The sequence below is a fragment of the Pseudopipra pipra genome, chromosome 12 (assembly GCF_036250125.1).
Source record: "Pseudopipra pipra isolate bDixPip1 chromosome 12, bDixPip1.hap1, whole genome shotgun sequence".
NCBI lineage: Eukaryota > Metazoa > Chordata > Aves > Passeriformes > Pipridae > Pseudopipra > Pseudopipra pipra.
Window position 1 is genome coordinate 10,367,999 of NC_087560.1, and position 22,237 is coordinate 10,390,235.

Genomic DNA, 22,237 nt, shown 5'->3' on the forward strand with positions numbered 1-22,237 from the left:
TATATGCATCAAAAGGACAGTCACCAATTACCTGGAGTTACAGGAAAATCTGTTTCTGATGTTCTGAAATGTTCTGAACCAGTAAACTTTAATTTGTGAAAAATACCTATAAACAGAATAGCTACTCAAAGCCACGCTGAGCAAAGCAGTAGGAAATAGCAGAAGGCTTGTAAGACCCTATATTCTGTGCATGTTGAAACCTACAGCAGCCAACACTTAAAAGTATCTGTTGATGCAATGCCTGAGAATTTGCACATATCACTCCCACCCCTTCTGACAGAGCCTGAAACAAACTGCACATGGGTTTGTATACACAAAAAACATGAATCACCATTTCATCCATATATTTTATGCTCTTCCAATTTTCTCAATTGTCTTTAAACAGGTTGGAGACCTGCATTCAGGTATTATAACATGTGGGTGTCACTTTTTGGAGCCCTGCTATGCTGTGGTGTGATGTTTGTCATCAACTGGTGGGCAGCTCTCATCACTTATGCCATTGAGCTCTTTCTATATATTTATGTAACATATAAGAAGCCAGGTAAGGCCAAATCCTGCTATTATTCTGTGTATATGTTACACAGCCAGACTTGATTTTAAAGGAATTCATTCTGCTTACAGAATTAGCAATTACTTTTTCTCTGATATCTTTATTTAGAGGCAAGCCTGAAGCATCCCATTAAATTCCACTTTATATAATATAGATTAAGTTGATAATCTGGTGAATGTTTGCCTATTTAACAAGTACTTCAAGTATGGTTCAGGGTTTTCTGTAAACATTCCAGCAGACTGGTTTATTCCCATCACATCTTTATGACATTTGGGCTTTTACTTGAGTATCACTCATAATTTTTTTCCACCTACACACAAAACCTTACCTGAATTTTGCAGTGCTCCCAGCTGACTCATCCAGGGTCATCACTCAAAATTTAAACTTGCTGTCCATTATACAACAACAAAAATGTAATCTGAATTACTCCTGAACTGATCATCCTCCAGCACCTCCTTACAATCCCTCCATAAATCAAAAGAAGATGGGCACACTTTACTGCTGGAAAAAAACTACTTAGTAGCTCAGCAAATCGCAGGAGGTGTCGTCAGAAATCTGTGTGCTAATACAGCCCCAGTATCAGACAAGACAGTCTGGTTATTCATATCCAGGACAAAACTAACCCAGGTCCAGATTTCAGTGCTAACCACCTGAATTACTTCTGCAGTATAAAAAAAATAACACAAATAAAAGGGACAAGTTTCCCAGGAGAAGATGTGCCTTCACTGCAGCCAGCTGGGGACAGAAACACCTGGTCTGAGACTTATTCTTTTCTGTGTATTGCTCCACTGTTGTGTGTCCTCCCTGTCTGGGTTTTCATACCCATTGGGATGGCCTGTGGTTCTTTCCTGTAAATATATCATCAGGTGTAGGAGAACACACCTGTCACAAGGCACTTGTCAAAAACATTTACTTGCATGGGGTTTTTTTGCATCACACAAGCAAAACTTATTATTGAGAAGCACAAAGAACAATAGGTCTGTATCTATGAAGCATGAGAGAATATATCCTGCTTTTTTCACAGAGCACCTGATTGCTGACTTTTGCAACAGAATGTAGGGAAAAGCCCATGGTTTAATACGCATTATTTATCTCTATTATATGCAGAAGTAAACTGGGGCTCCTCTACACAGGCTCTTTACTTTGTTAATGCCTTAGACAGTGCTCTGGCATTAACTACAGTGGAAGACCATGTGAAAAACTTCAGGTAAGATTTTCAGTGAACAGTAGAATGGCTTATCCTGGACATGTACATCAGCCAAACATATACAACCTCTTTTCTTCCTAACAGACCTCAGTGCATAACCCTAACAGGAGCTCCTATGATCAGGCCTGCTCTGCTGGACATCACACACACCTTCACCAAGAACAACGGGCTGTGTATCTGCTGTGAAGTGTTCACGGTAAGGTCAGCTCAGACAGATCTGGAAACTCAGCCCCAGTGGGTGCTGCAGGTCTCCATTACACATTCCACTCTCACTCAGCACACAGTGTTCCTGTTGGTGCTGGTCTGTGTCTGTGCAGACCATGACAGAGACTCGCACTGAGAAGGAATTTTGTCATAACTCTTGACATGAAAGCCATCAGCTGATACAGAGCCTGCTGGTAAATGCCTCACTGAGATGCATTTCAGAGTTCATAGCAGATGGACCAAAAAATGGTTTGAAAAAAATAGAATATTACAAGGAAATTTAGGCTTAGAAGACAGAAAAACCCCAAATCACACAACACATAAAATTTGAAGGATTATTGTGCAAAAGTCAAATTACCCAGGCTCCATTTTCGGCTTTGTCACTGATTTGCAGTGTTAGGGTTTGGCAAGTAATTCAGCTCCCTTTGCAGTGGTTCCTCCAAAACTGTTAGAGTGCTAATTCTGAGGATAAACATGCTCTTCTGAGACCTAAAGAGAGGAGAAAAGTAAATGTCTAGTTATAAATACACAGCAAATGATGTATCTTGGAAGATGAAGATCTAGTCTCTCATTAGGACAGAATAAAAATAGATAGGTTTGTAATGTACAGAGAAAACGTATTTTAAATATTACAATGACCTTTTAATTTTGAAAACAAAAAAAAACCCAGCTCATGGCACCAAATGGGGATGCAGAATCTTGATAATTTAGTGTCATTTCAGGAAAGAGAATGTATTCCTCTACAAGAGTGTAGGAATAATTCAGTTGATGCTGCCACATTGCAGAAACGGAGTACAGAAGATCCACATGTGATTCTTCTCAAATCAAATGAATCTATAAAGAGTGACTGGTCCCAGTTCTTCCCTACTATAATTATTGTTAGCTTTCCCATCACATGCAGTAAGTGTAGAATCAATCCCAACAAGATCCTGAAACTATGCAGCTTCCTAAAGCTGAGTCTCAGCAATGTTCCTGAATTATTAGACATGTTTCTCTATACCAGTACTTTCTAAGCAGAACTGAGATTTCATTCCTGTCCATACAAAAAAACCCTAAGTCTACCGTATTAGTGTAATTGTTTTGAGGAGAGGAGGTTTATATTATTTCTTCGGAAACTTAAGTGAAATTTAATTTGCTTGGTAATAAAAATGTGACAAAATGAACCCTTCTGATTTGCAAAACTGTGGTAAAAAATGGATGATAAAATTCCTAGGAACCACATTGAAGAGCAGCCTACAATATATATCATAAAATAAATATATCAAAATATATCATAAAATACAGTAAGACTATTCAGCCATAAATGTAACACGCAACATATTTTGCCTCAAAAGCTGACATGCTGTTAGCTATGCATGAAGTTTTGAGAAACCATGCCAGAGAGAGCATCTTCCACTCCTTTTTTCCAAAAAGCAGCAAGAAACTTTCCAGGAACACAGTGACAGATAGTTCAGAAATAGGTAAAATAAATACGGCAACTGAATATAGAGACAATTTAAAGTTTACTTGTGTCTGAGGTTGGGGCTGCATGTTGGCTTGAACAGTCTGAGTTTCTAGTAAAAAGGGCTATCCTGCTTTTACTCCCTGCCTTCACATACAATATTTTTGCAACGTTAGTCTTCAGTCTGCAAATTCACTGGGCTCCTTGTACAGTTGTACAAACATTACCACTGGTACAGAGGAGGAGCAGGGGAGGACACACACAGGCTGTCCCCTGACAGAAGGGTGGGACTGGACCCCTGGCCAGCAGAAACATTGTGCAAGCCAGCTGCAAAACCACCTTCAGGTTCTCTCCTTAAAGAGATAGGGAAGAAGGGTAAAACTTGTTTTTCTCCCCCCTTACCCACAAGAAAACTTAAATCTTATTGTTCAAGTTATTACTCCCAGCTCTTCAAGCAGCCAAGATCAAACTCTCCTTAAGTTACATCCATGTCTTGTGATTCTAATATGCACATGGATTTTTGTCCCATTAAATTACCAGATTACCAGTGAAACAAACTGGTGTCAAAGGCATCTTTAATTGTATTGCACAGCTCTTTTCTCTTACTGTTAGTAGATAGGAGCTTAAACAAGTATATTTAGATCTGCTGAGACTCTTTTACGTAGTCAAGCCAGGGAGGGACTTTATTCACTCTGAGATGCTTTATCATACCTTAGATTTTTTTTAAGATGTTACAATCCATAGTAGTTCTTCTTTCTGTCAGAATCACTATATTTAAGTAGCATTAACAGCCTCAGCCTCTCAAACAGAATGTGAATTATGTTAGCAGCACACTTCTTTTCAAAGGGCTGAATCTCTGTGGACCCTTTTTGGAAATGTATTTTTCTGGCTCTCCCGTTTGCTCACAGGTAACTGCTTCAAAATCACTGTGTGATGTACAACACAAAACTTTAATAATATTTTATTGTATCATGCAGGGCCCACGCAAGCTGTGTGTTAAGGAGATGAACAGTGGCATGGAAAAAAAGCAGGCCTGGCTCACAAAGAACAAAAGAAAAGCCTTTTATGCAGCAGTGGCAGCTGACAGCTTCAGAGATGGAGTCAAAAGTCTTCTTCAAGTAAGCTTTTTGTTTACAAAACACACAGAAGAGTGTTACATCAAAGCATCCCTTTATGTGAAGCATTACTGTTTACTTGTTAAGAAGCCCTGTGTATGGATGGATGGATAATGTTATAGACAGAAGGGGCATTCTGGGGGCAGAATGCAGAAGGGGCATAATATAAATGTATATTATATTACAGATTATTTCATAAAGATCTCGTTCTGGGCTATGGCATTATGAGACAAGGCAGACTGATTCTCTCCTAAATGAACAAGACACTTATGAAAAAAGAGAGGCATCTGCAGGGCAACATATGACTGTCTTTGCAGCTGACACTTGATACACTTCAAATCAATTCTATTGTTTGGTATAATGCAGCATATTAAATATATGAGAATGTTTCTGCATTAAATGAAAACTGAAAATGTGTAATATACATTTTCTGCAAACAGCATGAAGGCCATTTAAATAAAAGCGCAATATTTTTCTATTACTCTAAGAATACAGCAGATCATTTCCAACAGTCCATTTAAAATGGCTTTAATGAAGGCACAGAGACACTGTTTCCATATTTCCCATCTCCCCCCCTTCACATATATGAATATTTAAACATACAGGTACTGAGGCAAAATGTGGAGAAAATTCACATCTTTTGCACAAAATACACTGCTGAAAAGACATCAGTGCAAACTGAGACAGTAGGGAACCAACTAAAATACTCTGGGTAACAGTCACCCACTGGCAGCCTACCAGGGCTCTTTGTACACTTGCTGAATGGACAGTACAATTGAGCAAGATGAAATGCTATTAATAAAGGTCCCTTTGTTCTATCAAAGCCTCACAAAGACACTTCATCTTGGGTTTATACACTGTCTCAGTAGGAGATCCCTCTGATGTTTTTGAGAACTGTTACAGTCTGATGATCTCTTCCTTTCCATTACTACTATTGCCAAAGTCAACTACTGGACCACAAATAATTGCCTTCCAACAAACAGAAGGAAAACCATATCATCACTATTGTAACCTGAAGTCATGTACAACAATTATTGATTTCAATGTAAACAGTGCAAACCCACCAAGATTCCAACAGTTTTTACCTCTTTTCTGCTTGCTAGTAGTAAAACTGGGCAAGTGTAACAACTTGACAAGCTGGTATTTTTTGTGTCTCCTCCTGAAGGTTCCCAATACACTGAGTGTTTAGATTTCTACAAAAATTAAGTCAGCTGAATCTAGATCTGACTACTCCTACTTGTCCAGGTTTTAGCATCCAGAACCAGTTCTGGAGGCAATTTAATATCTTGACAAACCATTTCTTCTTCCTGTTTATAAACTATAATTTAACAGTAAATAGTAATGCTTCACATAAAAGGATACTTTGACGTATCTATAAAGCATGCTCACCTGATTTTGGATAATCTTTTGAAAAGAATACAGCAAATGGAACAGCAACAGTTTCCAAATTCAAGGAAAAAAAATATTCTTAGGAGGCTACGCCTTCTCTGTGTCTCTGAGGTGTTTTAAGAGACTTCAGACTCAGTTCATCTATGGAGTATTCCAAAGCTGATAAAAGCTTTATGCTATAATGTTAGAACGAGCATACAAACAGTTCTGAACTCTCTCTTGATTCCAAGTTATTGAACCATTTTAATGAGAGCATGTCAGAAGAAATGCAAATGAATGCTAATTTAGCAAAACTACATTTATGTCGTCTAAAATCATTTACAGTTGGAATGATTTAAAACTCATCTTTCTGATTTCTGCCTGGCTATGAGCATGAAGGGCATTTATGAAATGCAATCTAGTTGTAAGTGTCTCCAGAACATTACTTCAGTTATCTTTTACCATTACTTTTCATTTACAGTTAAAAGCATGTGTGTGTGTGTGTGTACCTTTCTAAGCAGTGTTTTAATATTGTTAGGCCTCGGGCTTGGGTAGAATGAAACCAAATACCTTGGTGATTGGATTTAAGAAGGACTGGAGAAGTGCACCTGCCACACAAATTGAAAACTATGTGGGCATTATACAGTAAGTCAGCTCAGCACCTCCCTTTTCACTCCTCTTAGACTGGATTAACATAGCATTTTCATACAGAATTTGATGTGTAGAAACAATGTAAGTACCTACAAATCTAGGCTCACACATCCTACCTCTGTAACAGAAGTTACTGCCCATTATAAAAGGCTCCTTGGCTTCCCACACCCAGTAGGATCTGCCTGTCAAACATCTGCACTGTTGGAGCTGATGTGGCTTGACAGCACTAAAGGAGCTGCTCTGCCTTCAGCAGGGCTTTTGCAGAGCTGTATTTTCCCATTTTTAGTGGGCAGGAGCTCAGAGAAAAACAACCATCATGTACGTACTTAGGGAATAAGAGAACATCATGGAATTCTTCTTTTAAGCCTAGGAGACAGAGGAAGAGCCTTGCTTCAAATCTCATGTGTGCCTAAGGCTCAGCAGCTCTGTGGGTTGGGATTTCACTGGGAAACAGTCATTTAGAAACAGGCTTCTCATAGATTTCTGCTCAAAACTCACCATAAGAGAGTTACAGAGCAACAAACCCCACCTCAGCTCTGTTATTTCCTCAGAGAAGGGAGAAAAAAAATTACCCAATTGCAACCTAGTTCCTAAAAAAGTGTTGTCTGAAAGATCCATTCCAGGAATAGCCTATCTGTTCCCATTTCCACTCATACACTTCTTTTAAATAAGGGAAGAAAATTTATAGTACTTAGCTTAATCTTGGGCGATTCCTTCTGCAATTTTACCTAGCCTGTCCTCCCTGTGAACAGTAACACTTCCTCTGATCTTCTCAAAGTAGCTTTCCTCACTGACGTGCATGACGCAAAAAGCATATTTATTCTTCTTTTTCTTTCTTTCCAGTGATGCCTTTGATTTTGAGCTTGGGGTGATTATTGTCAGAATTAGCCAAGGATTTGATATCTCTCAGGTCCTTCAGGTTCAAGGTAAGACTCCACAGCTGAATATCTGTGCTGGTTACATGCACAGCACAAGAAGTACCCTTAAGAGTCACCACCTGCTTTCTAGGATAGTTCCTACACTCATGACTTCTACAGTTCCTCCTTGCTTCTGCAATTTAAATCCTGCCCAAAATTCTTGCTGATCACTGGCAGTGACAGAAGGAGTTCAAGCCTAACACATTAAGGGGCTCTGCACTCCAGAGAACTCAACTCCCAAAGCAGCTCCAGCACAGGCACAGACTAAAGCAGTAAAAAAATCATGCTGTGCCACAGCAACCTGTCACTCTGCTGCACATTCCCCTCCTGGTCTTGACAGAGGTCTTATTTGTTCCTCAGGTATTCTGGGGAAGGGAACAGCTCCACAGAAAATAACCCTCAGAACAATTCTCTCAAGGTGTTCAGTACGATAATTTCCCCCACATCTCGTCAGTCTACCCACTCGCTCGGACAGAGCCGGGCTCACCCTGGCCGTCCCCCCCGGCCCCGGTCCCGGCAGAGCACGGCTCTCTGCTGCCGCCCGCCGCCAGCGCCGCGCACCGCCCGGCTAATTACTGCCCAAATTAACACCCCGGCAGAGCGGGCAGTCCAGAGTGAGGTAACGCTCAAAAGCAAATCACCTCCCCGAATTAAAAGGCGCCAGAGACTCCTTTCAAAAGCAAGGTGGATGAGCGCTCGCTCAGCAGACTGGCAGCTCGATGTGCACGGAGAGCCACGGGGACTTTGGGAAAAATTCTAAACTAATCAAGATTTCTTCGCCCCCTCGTGACACCTGAGATGTGCCTGTCTCTTTGCTTGATGCAAGTCAGAAACTGACTGCTCAAAACGTACAGTCATTGGAACACCTTTACATTGTCTACAAAGTAGCATAATAGCAATTACATCACCACCATTAGTTCAATAAGCGATTTAATTTAAAAAAGAAAGTGATGTGTTACCAGTTCACTTACCTTTTCCAATATACAGAGGAATTAGAGAAGCTGGAGCAGGAGAGATTGGCACTAGAAGCCACCATTAAAGAAAATGATTTTGAAGAAGGAAAAAGGGGCATCTGTGGATTCTTCAAAAAAGCCAGCACACTCAATATCTCAAAACATGAAACAAAAAAGGGTAAGTTCCAAAATGACAGCTCCTTCCTGACCTTTCAATACACCCTGCTTTCACCAATATACAAACTGGACTTTACTCCAAGCCAAAAGCTCCTGAGCCACACAGAAGCCCCTGGAAAAGGACCTCCCCTGTACAAACCTGTCATGGTGGCTACAACCCTGTAATGCAGCACAGAGTGACATCCTCTGCTTGTAGGATACACTACCTCGTAAAACACAACCAATTTCCTCCCCTCATTTGCTAGATAAACTTCTCAGCTCAGCTAATGTTCAATTCTATTTGTCAAAAATAGAATATGGTTGGTTGACGAATACAGAACAAGTTGGTTTGGGGATTTTTTGGTTGTTTGTTTTTTTTTTAATAGGCTGTTTTCAGTTTTTAAATAGAGGCCCTTCTTCCTCCTCTTTAAAGAAAATAGGAACATATTCCCAATATTCAGGGAACAAGCAATCTTACTTTACTTAACACACACACACACAAACTCGGTACAGAGTTGAAAAACAGGTAAAAACAGCACAACTGCTCTATATTCTAAGCATAATTTCATAAAAATGCACAAGTGAATGTGGTAAAAGTACTGGAAGTACATACACAGCATGCTGTCAAATAACTAATTAACACATAACTTAAATGTGTAGGTGATGAAATCAAAATTACATTTCAGATATAGTAAAATGATACAGAAATACAGCCAGAATTTAAGGTCTCATTTCACAACTGCTAGGCTGTAATGGTAATGACCCACCTGAAGCCATGCTTGTACACAGACATGTATTTTCAGAATTTTCACCTGCAGAGACTATTACATCTGGCTGTGCATGCAACTCCCACAGGTATCAGGAAGATCTACAGACTGAAAACATAAAATGTCATTATTTGTTAGTTGGCAGACTTCAGTTCATTTTGCAGGCTTCAGTAAAATATATTTTTATGACAATTCCAACAAGAGTGTGCACCTCTGTTTCAACTACCCTTTTTGATTTAGTTGAGAAAGGCATAAAGGAAATACATATTGCACACTCTGGCTCTCTATATGAGATAGATTATGATAATAAATATCCCTGCCTCTCTCTTTTGCTTTTATATTCATAATCCCCGGAGTTGTTGCATCTTCCACCAGAAATGCTAGAACTGCTTTAGAACTATCCTGTGCACACTCCAGAAATACAAGAAAACCAAACAAAGCATTTTCAGAACCTAGCAGATCAGAGTAAAACCTCTGAAGAAGCCTGTCTGCTCCATTTAAAATACTGCTCTGACACCATCTCTTTGAAATCATTGAAAGAGGAGCAGTAATAAAGTCACAGGCTTCAAAAGATGGAATGAGAGAAGACATTGTTAGTGCATAATCAAAACTATAACTTTTGAAGCCAACCAAGCAAACAGAAAGGACCAGAATGTATTTTCAATTAACAAGGACCATCCCAGCCCAGGGAAGCAGCCACATAGGTTTGTGTTTCCTGCCTTCCAGCCTCAGCTTCACCTGTGCTCCCGCTGCACCCTCGTTTGTCCACCATCACTGTGCCTTCCAGGGAGCTCTGTGTTTTACAAGACAGCTGAGATTGTAAATGAGGCAAAATAACACATTTACTTCTAAAATCTATCAGATATTTCCCACTCGCTTTTTAAAGCCCCAGAGAATTTTACATTATGTAAAAAGAGACAGAGAACAAATAATCAGATAACCCTTTTCAAGATGCTATAATCTAGTGACAATGTATCCCACAAGCTTTGGTTTCTGTGAGTATTGGCACATTAAAACTCCATAGCATCCACTCTGTAATTTTTTTTCAGATTTAAAGTATAGAAATTATGTCAGAAACAGTTCATTTTCTTGAAGCTTTCTCTCCCTTTGGCTCCCTAAAGCTACTCGTGTCCTCGCTTGTCAGACATCCTTTCACATTTTTTCTTTCTCACTGCAGAGAGCACCATTAACACCATGCAGTCAATGCATGTGGGTGAATTCAATCAGAAGCTGCTAGAAGCCAGCACTCAATTTAAAAAGAAGCAAGGAAAAGGTACAATTGACATTTGGTGGCTGTTCGATGATGGAGGTAAGGAATTTGAGTAAGAACCACAGGGAGAGAGATTTCTGTGTTACCAAATATAAAAAGAGGCTTGGGAATTCACATTAAACCGTTTTCTTTTAAGATCACATATTCAATTTTATGTCTGGATTAAATGTTTTAAAATTAACTTACATCCAATGCTACTAAAGTGAAGGATGGAATTTTTACCACACAATGCACTAATCTGATCTTCCTGTAATTTTGTATGTTCTTCCAGGTCTAACAATCCTAATTCCTTACATTCTAACTATCAGGAAGAAGTGGAAAAATTGTAAATTAAGGATCTTCACTGGAGGAAAAGTCAACAGGATTGAAGAAGAAAAACTAGTGTAAATATAATTTTATTTATCTCGCTGTTCAGTGTTTGAATGATGCTGAATATAATGCATATACAGCAGGAAGCTGGGAATTTTCCAGCACAACTGGTTTGTTGTACTGTGGGTAGCAGGAAAAAAAAAAAGATGTACTTGACAGAAAGGTGTTGAGCTTATGGCATAGCCCTCAAGGCTCTGCAAATGGTCATTACCAAAGGAAACTCACATCCAGCACTTTTTCCCATTAATAGCTCATATTCCCTTCCCTAAGAAGAACAGTCTGCACTTCGTAATGAGAATATAATTACTTTTATGGGATTTACATGAGATTGTCCAGTTAACAGCAAGTGAAATTGCACATGAAACTCTCATATGCAATACCATAGATAGATAGCTCACATAAATGTGATTAACTGTGGCAAAAAATAAAGAAGTTAAAGAGCAAGTTAATCAACTTTAAGACCAAGTTGATTTTACTCGGCTTTTTAAAACAAGTCTAGATTTCATAATCATCATTTGCCTTCAAGCAGATGAAAGGTACTAATATTAACTTATTTTTATCATCACTGTATACAGCACCTTTCCTTCCAAAGCACTTTACACACTAGAGGCACAACTATTTCACCACTGGTGGAAGCAGCTCAATTTGGGATGAAAATCAGCAACTGCTTAACAAAGAGCAGTTAAAAACAACATCAGTCAAGTTCAATCTCAGCCAATTCAGAAGTTAAATTTAGCTGGACTTTTACTAGCATGTAATTCCCCAAATATTAAAACCTCTCCACAGAAGTTGAGACTTTTCTCTTTTTCCTGTTCAAAACAAGGATTGCCCCAAGGGACGTCAAGATTTATAGAAGCAGTATGTTCTTCTTATATATATAAAAAAAGAATGAGTAAACTCTCAGGTCATAAACAAATATGTACTTCTACCATGGTTTGCTCCTAGGAATTCTCTGACCTTTTCAAATTCCAAAGCTTACGTACCAAAAAAAAAAAAAAAGAAGGGGAAGGAGGTGTGGGGAAGAACCACAAGATCCCAACTGTGCTTCAAACAAAGGCAAAACTGACCTAAGCAAACCTCTGTAACCTCAGCACAAACACACACAAGGCTATAAACTATTCCTTCTGCCAACCAAGGCTCAAAAGTAAAGTATTTTCTTTTACAAAAATGTGCAAAAACAACATGTGAGTAGATCAGTATAAATTCCTAAATGAAAAAGACTCTTTAAGTATTGTACACTAACTTTCTGGACCAGATTTTCACCAACACATACACACACTCCATGCATACAATTCTGATAATAACAGAATAACAGAAGCCTTCTGTAAGAACTGGAGGATTCTGCCCTACTGCATTTTGAATATTTTTCCTTTATAACTCAAGCCTTAGGATACACCTAAAGTACCATTTTTCCCCAAAATGTAAACACCCTGCCCTCTGTCTGCTATTAATTTCCAGTTTTTGTGATTTTCATCGATCATCAGTTAAATGAATTATACTACAGCAATCACATTAATCCAGTTCTGTAATTGCAAATTGAAACACTAAAAGCATTTAAAGTAATTTGTCATATAGTTAAAGATAAGATATCAAATGCAGTTGTCTAACTCATTTATGAGTGTTCTTTGATACAAGGCACTCAGAAGCACAGTGATAAAACATTTCTCTTTTGTTTTCAGGATGGCTTCACTCCTAAGCAAATTCAGAATAAAATTTGCTGATATTAATATCATTTGTGATATCAATATAAAGCCCAACAAAGAGAGGTAAGAAACATTAACAAAATCCATTATTTAGCAGTCAGCCTTTATCTGGAGCTTGTTTTTTTTTATGTTGAGCATTAAAAACAAAAAACCAAAACACACCACAGAGAACAACACTGTCACTTTATCACAATAATTTTCTAAGTACCAAGAGCAGGAAAAAGAAAAGAACCTTTTAACAATCACAATTCAAAGAGTCAAAACCATAGGCAGCCTTTTTCTTTATGTTGTAATTATAAGAATTTTAATAAAGACTAATTAGACAGCATACTTATGAGCCACTAAATTTAACAGGCATTTTATGATGGCTTTTCATATCTATTTAGCTTGCAATAGACTTCAGTCATAGTTCTGTAAACTTACCATCTATGTCAACTCAACCTTCTAGGTTTTATAATGAATTCATAACATTTTTCTGGCCAAACATAAGCATATTTCCTCTTTCCCATGAGGACAACATTATAATACTCCCCTATCACTCAAATATAATGAAGGTTCAATTTTTTTAAAAATTAACTTATCTTAGGTAAAGGTTAGGAAGTTGGTAAAACAGTGCTCAAGGAGCTCCACCTCCAACTGTGTCAGCTAAAAAAAAAATAATCTTAAAGTCCTTTCTTTCTAAAACATATTTCCATAAAAATCATCTATGTAGACATCTGCTAATGTAGACAAAAGTCTACAGCAGGTTGCTCATGAAATAACTGAATCCTAAACTCAATTCACAGTATTGCTCTTGGTCTTAAAGATCCACTGAAAATGTGCTCACCTTGCTATGCTCTCTTCCATCCCCTCCCTTACTCCACCCAAAGCCCTTCCTCTGAATTCAAGTGCAATCCCAGGTTAGTTTCTCAGTCCTTCTGTGTCCTGTTTTTACACAAACACATAACTTTGCAAAAACAATATTAGATTCATCAGTGTTTCTATGGTTCGTTGGAGATTTTCACTTAAGAAATGAAACTAAAGAATATGAAGATTTTATTACTAGATACCTAAAGTCACCTTTTATTGCCCTCTTGATCTCTGAAGTAATATTTTTTAATTATATAAAGAACTGTGCAGAATACTTCTTTTTTTCCTCCAATGCAACGCAGTGATTTTACATAAATAAAAGCCAGCAAAGGGAATTCATATCTGGCATTAACATAAAACACACACACACACACACACACACGTGCTGCATCAGCAGTATCTCAACAGAACAAGTGAATATTGTGCCAGACACTTGCTAGACCACCGTATCTCTCTTCCAGCTGGCATCCCACTTATTTCATTAATAATAAGAGGATTATCACTATTTTAAATACTGAAAGAGAGTAAGGATGTTGACAAACTTTGACAACTTAGCAACAGCCACACTAAATGCTGCATGTCACAGTCTTTAACCCACCTCATGACTTCCTGGCCATAAAGTCCAGCCTGTGCCCAGTCTCCCATTTCACTTCCTAGTGAGGTCTGTCAGCACAAAGTGCTCAGAGAAAGACACTCACACTGACACAAGAGAAACTCCCTCAGGTCTCTGTGGGATTATAAAAAACTTTCAACAACGCAGCAAGCAAGGAAGTTTCTCCAGATGATGACAGTCAAAAACTTTAAAAAAAAAATGACATTCACAGAGAAAGTCTGTGGAGAAGTGGGGAAGTTGGGAAATGAACACAAATCTGAGCCCCCATATAGCAAAAAACCTACAGCATTTCTTTTAGCCCCTCACCATAGGAAATTTATATCACTTGTTTATCCATTTCATTAAAATGCTCAGTAAAACTGCATCAGTCAAGTGATTGGTCTTGCTAGAGCTAAAACAGTAATAAAACCTTATATTTATTATGAGAACCCATATTCATTGTTAATATTACTAACTAATAGTTAGTAATTAGTAACCAGTTTGGAGTTATTGTAGAAGTAATTTTTGTTAGAACCAGGAAAATGCTGAAAATTCTCTGCCAAATGCAGTGTTTAATTATCCTCAAATAACCCAAACATACTGAAGTGGCACAGATATAACTTGGGGCACAATGTAACAAACAATAGTTAAAGATTTTGCAAGTTTTTCAGCTGCAATTATTATCAGCGAGGCCTGTCGTACACAGTGACTGTGAAATAAGTTAGTGAGTTCATACCCTGCAGCAAGGCCTCCTTTGTAATTCCTGTTTCAGCTGGAAATTCTTTGAAGAGATGATTGAACCATATCGTCTCCATGAAAGCTGCAAAGATATAACAACTGCTGAGAAATTAAAGCGAGAGACTCCATGGAAAATTACAGATGCAGAGCTGGAAGCATTCAAGGAGAAGGTAAAGCCTTGCCTACCTTTTTCCATATGTACCTTTTCTTACACTCCAGATGTCTGAAGCGATTAGTAAGAAAATGTGAAATACCAGATATGGAATGAGAAACATGACATGTACAAACCTGTATTTGATATTTACAAATTGGATTTATATTGTAAACACTGCAGAGGTGTGTTATGATTGCATTATTCAGCACTCTAAGACCTTGGCAGGTTTACACAGTATTTTCCAGGCTGATGAGAAGCTCTGCCCACATCAGAGCCAGCCAGATGAAAACCCACTGTGAACAAGAAGCCACATAGTGCTGCACTGAGCCTGAGCTAATCGGATCTGCTGAGAGCTTTATTAAATGGCTCCACTGTTTTAGAGCTTGAGCCTCTTAAAGACTGCAGTTCCAAACATTCACCACTTTGGGAAATGCAGGACTGAATCCAGACACCACAACTAACTCTAGAAATTTCTCCAAAGGCAAGATTTAACATGGATTCTTTCCTCAATGGCAGCATGCAGACTAAACCTGTCTACAGCACAGGAGCTCTCCTGCAGTTCACAGGCACTTAAGGCTGATGTTGGCTGATCCACTGCGTAAATTAGAGTTCAGGCTGCTCTTTAATTTACTGGAAAATACCTTTTTATCAAGGGACTGCCTGGCTTCATCAGGCCAGTACCAAAAGGACACTGCAAACTCTTTCACTCTTAAGAGTGTAACTCACAGAGAATTAATCTAGCAATTTTATTTATGGTTCCTATTGGATTAACCTGAGTGCACTGAGAGTTCAGTTATCTCCACTTTATGACACCAGTAACTTCCTCAGCAGAGCAAGGATTGTGACTCTGAGCTCAGAGCTGCTAGAAGTCACAGCCTGACATACTAACATAATCAGAAATCAATGGTGATTTAAGATAACACACTACACTACCAACTGCAGTAGCTGGGAAGCAGCCTGGCTGCTCACTGTGTTACCCTTTTCGTGGAGCTGATAACCAGCATAAGGTTATGGGAGTCAGCTGTGGGCAGAAAACCTTAGAATTACTCTCAGCTTCAACCATCAAAAGTTGAGAGTCAGAGCCCTTAAAACATCTCAGTATAAAAGACAATGGGAATATAATCACAAATATTCTGCACACTTGTGTGCAGAACCAGGATACAAGAGAAAGAAAATACATGATTAAGCTTGGTCACTAACTAAAGAACCAGAAAAATACCCCCTTGGTTGAAAAGTCAGCAACATGAAATGCCAAGTTGCTCTATAAAAAAAGAACAGCAACAAAAATTTTAGCTTACACACCTGAAAAGACCTGCCCCTTATCTTTAAAAGTAAGGCAGTTCTGGAAATTTCACAGAGGACATTAGAACACATTTAAAATTCAATAGAGAAAAACCTGGCAGCACAGATAAAGGGTGATATTATAGGATGACTCTCATGAGATAACAGCTGGCTAAATTATGAGGATTCTTAGCTATATAACATGTAAAAGAACAGTAAAAATTTCTGTAGAGGAAGAAATGTTAAGGTGTGAACAGAAAAAAATCCAGCTTTTTACTTTCTCCAGGGAAAGAGAAAATAATTTACAAGACCAGTTAAGACACATCTATCTTACACAAACCTGCCCTGGTCTCTTGTTCCCTATGACTCATGTTAAGTTATAAAAACTTTGAGGGCCTGAGCCTGGCCTGATAAAGGCTCAATATCAAAGTAACAATCATTTACACACTGTGTCAGTACAAAAATAACCCCTATCCCCAGGAAACCTTACACAAGGGTGAACAACTCTGGCCTCAACATAACTACACTAATCAAGAAGCATGGCTTGGCCTCATGTTTTGCCATCTCTCTAAATCTGGACCACAGGTCCAATATTGCCAAAACAACAGCAGAAAATCTTCCTGCAAGGGGCAGTGTAGAAGTCCACGAGGCACCAGAACTGAGGATCACTGACTTCACTGATCTTTTTCTTCTCCCCTGTTTCAATCAGAGTTACCGCCAGGTCCGTCTGAATGAACTCCTACAAGAGCATTCCAGAGCAGCCAACATCATTGTCCTGTGAGTGCCAAGATTTTGGTTCTAACTTTGAGAATAGTGTGTAAAGGGATTCTGGACTGGAGCAACAGAAACCCTTGAGTTATTTAATTGAGCACAAAACCAATCTTTCAAGTACCTTCTGAAGGACTTGCATCTGGACTGATAATTCTCTGGGATACACTGAATATGAATCTTTCCTGGTCGCTTAAAAGAAATCCCTACTCATGAAAAACCTGTCAAAAATGTAATCTTCACATCCAATCTGCATGTTGAGTGTTACATCTGCTTGCTTGCCTGCAGAAAATACACATTTTTCCTTTCTTTTCTCCCAACTATTACAAACTCAAAGTTAGAAAAAGGATTCTTTTGGTTTGCATGTAAAAAATAGGGTTGTTAGCCAAGATCTACTTGAAACTTGAGTTAGGCTGATGCAATTATATAAAGGAAAAGAGGCCACCAATAAAATTACCAAAAAAGCAAGCCATTTCCAGAATGAATTTTTAGTTAGAGCCACATTTTTTATAAATTAGCTTGCATTTGTGATGTGCAGATAAACCTCTTCAGCTCTATTAATTCAGTCTCCAAAAAGAGGGTGATCACGTTACCATAAACTGACCCACACTTTAAAACTCCCATCTCACAGTAATTACAGATCAGAAAATAGGCTGATGGACTGCAAAACTGTTCAGGCACTGTATTTTTTATCCTTTAAAAAAAAGGATATTACGTGTGGGCTTTATGAAAATATTCTTTACCAGTTTAAGGTTACAATCACAAACAGTTCGTGTCCAGTACAACCAGGTGAGCAAGAGTTTGCAAATTAAGGCCTGATGGTGGTTTTGTGCTTGATGATATTAAAACAATCATGTGGTCTTATTATATCAGAGTTGTAAATGAACAGTTAAGTTTTCTACTTAATATTGAGCGAGAAGCATTTTACCTGAGCTACCCCTGCCTTCATAATGATAACTTTATTTTTCCCTCTGCCTAAACAGGAGCCTCCCTGTGGCAAGAAAAGGAGCAGTGTCTGATTACCTGTATTTGGCTTGGCTAGAAATTCTCTCCAAGAACCTTCCTCCAGTCCTAATGGTCAGAGGCAACCACAAAAATGTACTGACTTTCTATTCTTAGGAAAACATCAGTGCCTAGAATATGCCTTGCTTGATTTCAACATCCACATTTCTAACAGCAGTGATGCATTAAAGACACATTTACCTAATATAAATCTAAAAGGTAAATAATTGACAGAAATTTTTTCAAAAATCCAAAGCAACACAGCAAAGAATTAGACAAAAAATGTAAATGGTCCCTGCTGGTTTTACACTCCAGTACAGGCAAAAGAAGGAAAATCTACCTATATATTATATGAGTTGGCAAATATTTGAATACACAAAGAAGAAATTCCTCTGATTTTATAGAGTATTGAAAATTATTTGATATTAATCCTAGAAAGCCAAAATTAACTTCTACAATACAAAATGTATTAAATCTATAAATAAATACTTCTTTTGAATTGCACTATCATAGTTGCTAATAGGCACAAAATAGGATTAAAATGAAATGCACCAACTTGTGAGAGAGAATAAAACCTGTGTGGCATCCATCAGGGCAAAGCCATAAACTAACAGAATGCAAGTAGAATACTTGCAATGCTGTTTGATTGTAATATTGCCAAATTAAGACCTATTTCTACAGCAGATGCTTTTACTTAAATTGTTCTGCTAATTTATATTAACTGTAACACTTCTAATTAACTGACAAACAAAAACTTCACCTTTATAAAAATATGGACTCTACGTGACAAGACTTGATATTGAATTTTCAGGCTCTGACATGGAATACAATGTCTGATTGCAATAATCAAATGTGGTAGGTAAATTTCACAAAGAAATTAGTAAAATCATAAATATTCTAACAATATTTGCTAGGAATGTTAGGGTTAATACAATCTGACATCATACTTTGGGATAACATGTACAGTGATTTATGTGATTAGAAAATAACAAAAACCCATTAACTGAGTTGAATGCCTTATTTTTTGATTTATATAAAAGATTTATCTTATTTTTGACTTTCGAAATAATATTCATTATACACTAACTTAAAATAAAGGAAATCCATTAAGTTGTGTAATTTTTCTATTTTCTATTCTGCAACATTATGGTACTTTATAATTTCAGCTGCCAAGAAAAGCAGATTCTCTTTTTAATGGGGAAACCTATATTCTCTATGTAAGCATTATTTAAATTAAAGACCACCAAGGAACATGGTTAATTTATTTTCTGTAGTTCTGCAAATCCTTGACAGAGATTAACTGACATCTAAACCTCATGAAAGCCAGGGAACCCTGAATTTCACTAAATGTATATTTTAAAGCAGCCTCAGCTTCCATCTTGCTTGAATTATTAGAATTTAACTTGGGGGAAGATCTAGCACTGCATCTCCAAAAATGACAAATATTTGATATTCATATTTTTCTGAGTTCAACAGCAGCAATTCAGCAGAACATGGTAATGTAGCCCAGTAATCCATGCTTTATTTTCTCCATCTATTAAAGGCAGGATATGAAATACTGATATTTTCTCATCATGTTCTTCCTTCGCTCCTTCTTACACATTTACAACCAAGTTGAAGGATCATTTTGCAGTTTAAGTGCATTACACAGATATATGAGTTTCCTCCATACAGCAGACTTCCTGCACAGCTCTGAGCAAACCAAAGCTCTCATTCTGCACCTGCAAAAAAGGAGATTATTCTCATCCCTCACAGTGACGTTGGCAGTGATACTGCAGCTTCTTACATGCTCTCAGGTCCTTCCAGCTCTGTAGAATTGCAGTGGCCACCATCCTTTCCATCTCACTTCAGACACCACACAGGTGTAATCTGCATGTGGCACCCAGGCAATGCAAAGAAAAGAACTTTTAGGGAGGCTCCACTTAGGTCTTTTGTGTGTTTCTTACCACGTCTATGAAAGGACCTTGAGGAATTACACACCTCTATAAAGCCATTTAATTATGTACATGAGAGGTGATTGTTTCTTAAGTATTCCCAAGTACTGTCATTCTCAATCTACAGGGAACATTGACCTAAACTGTTTTGGGGGACCTAAGCAGATCCAAAAAGAGAATGAGCACAAAATAAACCAGCAATGGCACTTTCAATACTATTCATACTTTTCTCTCACAAACACAGTGATGTGGTGTGGGGATTGCAACAATAAATCCCAAGAGGTACTTTTCTAAGTGAACAGTCATCAAAAACTAAGTACTAACATAAACATTCCTCTAAAATTCCTTGCTTGAACTACAGTGATTAATTACAAGATGTATCCACACAACAGTGTTATGGGATTTATAATGAGTAGCACAAACTGTGAATGCAACAGTTCTTAACTACCTGAAAGTATTATTTCCACAAATTCACAAGTAATTTAAACACAGCAGCATTTCTTGTTCCTCACTATGATTCCTGAAGTGTGTGCATGACCAATTTGGAGAGCACACTAATTATGGACTATCTGAAATTGCAACTTTGATTGCAAAATTTTGTTAGTCCACCTACCTCATTTCTCACTCTGTAAGCAACACTTCTATATAAATTACACATAAAACAAGTGCTGAATTTTAATCATCATGTTAGTAACTAAATTCTAATTACACATTTGACATCTCTAGAAAACATACAGCTCTAATGCTGTCTAGTACATTTTGAGCTTATATCACACTACCAGCTCTGTGAGTTTATATAATTTAGGGTTGATTTGATCAGCCACCACAAAAGCAAGCATAGATGAGGTGACCAGGGACATTAAAGTGTGAAAACACTGTTGCTATGAAGCAAGAACAAAGAATATTTTTAATTTTCTTCAAAAGTCCAGGCATCCTGCACAGTTAAGGGCCTGTTAAAGTGATCCACTATTGTCTCTCTCATCAGTGAATCTTACCTTTCCCTCCTAACATCAGTGGAGCTCTGACAGGTATCACAGAAGGCATTTCATCACAGTTCAGAGACTATGCTTTCCTTAAATCTTTTTACAACCACTGGTAAACAGTTTAGCTTGATCATATAACCCCTAGAGCATAGTCCAGATTATGCTGTCCAGAACATCATTCTTCCAATGCGCCTTTCACTAGATTTTTCAGTCCCCAGCAGAGATTACTTTTGTGGGGGTGTTTATTTAATTTTAAATCAGCTACTCAACAGTGCAAGCAGAAAAGTTTTCTAATCAAAAAGGCACTCCACTGTGAAGATAAACTGCAGCTATGCAAGTCACACTGCAAAGAACATGCTGCTATCACACTTCACACACAAAGGAGTTCCCACTTAATCATCATAATCACAAGGTACAAAGCTCCAGCCACATGCACAGTAATTTTCACCAGCCTTAAACCTCTGCAATTTTCATAACATCTTTGAAGAGTCCTATCAAAAGCCTTCCTGGATAGACAAAATATAAACAGGCTGTCCTTAATTCTCAGAAAACCTGGACATTCATCATCATTTCCCTCTTCTTCTATGATTCCATGTGGTATTTCAAGATCCTCACGGCAAAAGCAGTTTCAGCAACTGATGAGCAGTTTACAAGCAAGAGATATGGCAACAGGTAACGTGAACTAGCACTGAAGTTGTAGATGAGGGCAAACAGCTGCAGAGTTTTAGCTGTAACGGACTGATTTAACTCCCCTCACCTGTTTGTCACCTCCCCTCAGGTAGAGGTCCCTGACTTATCAGCCAAGCTGGGAGGACAGAATTTGAGTGACCCTCAGCCTTTCCAGCTTGAAGTTCAGGGGATTCCCTCAGGCTTCTGCTTCTGGTTGTTTGACTGCCACTGGACTACAATGAAGTGAGTGTGGATCACTCCACACTCTTGCTACCTCTTGCTCTCACTCCCTTGCTACCTCTTTGCAACTTTTGGCAGAAGGTCAGTGAACCCTTGAAGTGCTGCAGCTCTTTGCTAAATGAGTTATAGATGAGGAAGTCAAGGTTTTGTCACAGTGTGCCTCAGCAGACATCAGGCCACCATTTTAGACACGTGTTGATGCTGGTGCCTGGCTGACCCAGCCCCCTGGTGTGACCCATCACGACTGTGTGGCCAGCGCTGCTGAGGGAACATCTCACACCGGCCTTGACTCTGCAAAGCAAAATGGAAACAACAAACAGATACAGGGAGCTGTAGTTCACATTCTCCACAAATAA

The 22,237-nt window shown here is 38.3% G+C and overlaps 1 protein-coding gene across 2 annotated transcripts in view; it reads left to right on the forward strand.

The window, feature by feature from the left end:
- The window catches only part of SLC12A1 (solute carrier family 12 member 1), a 42,793-nt gene extending 23,628 nt beyond the window's left edge, over positions 1 to 19,165 (forward strand). For both annotated transcript variants that reach the window (XM_064668810.1, XM_064668812.1), the window contains exons 14-26: positions 386 to 541; positions 1,658 to 1,757; positions 1,842 to 1,953; positions 4,380 to 4,520; positions 6,424 to 6,530; positions 7,380 to 7,462; positions 8,441 to 8,584; positions 10,507 to 10,638; positions 10,871 to 10,982; positions 12,648 to 12,734; positions 14,885 to 15,020; positions 16,995 to 17,062; positions 18,037 to 19,165. In XM_064668810.1, coding sequence (XP_064524880.1) covers positions 386 to 541; positions 1,658 to 1,757; positions 1,842 to 1,953; positions 4,380 to 4,520; positions 6,424 to 6,530; positions 7,380 to 7,462; positions 8,441 to 8,584; positions 10,507 to 10,638; positions 10,871 to 10,982; positions 12,648 to 12,734; positions 14,885 to 15,020; positions 16,995 to 17,062; positions 18,037 to 18,172 — 1,514 coding nt within the window. In that variant the 3' untranslated portion in view covers positions 18,173 to 19,165. The remainder of the gene's footprint in view (positions 1 to 385; positions 542 to 1,657; positions 1,758 to 1,841; positions 1,954 to 4,379; positions 4,521 to 6,423; positions 6,531 to 7,379; positions 7,463 to 8,440; positions 8,585 to 10,506; positions 10,639 to 10,870; positions 10,983 to 12,647; positions 12,735 to 14,884; positions 15,021 to 16,994; positions 17,063 to 18,036) is intronic.
- Positions 19,166 to 22,237: the final 3,072 nt, after the last annotated feature.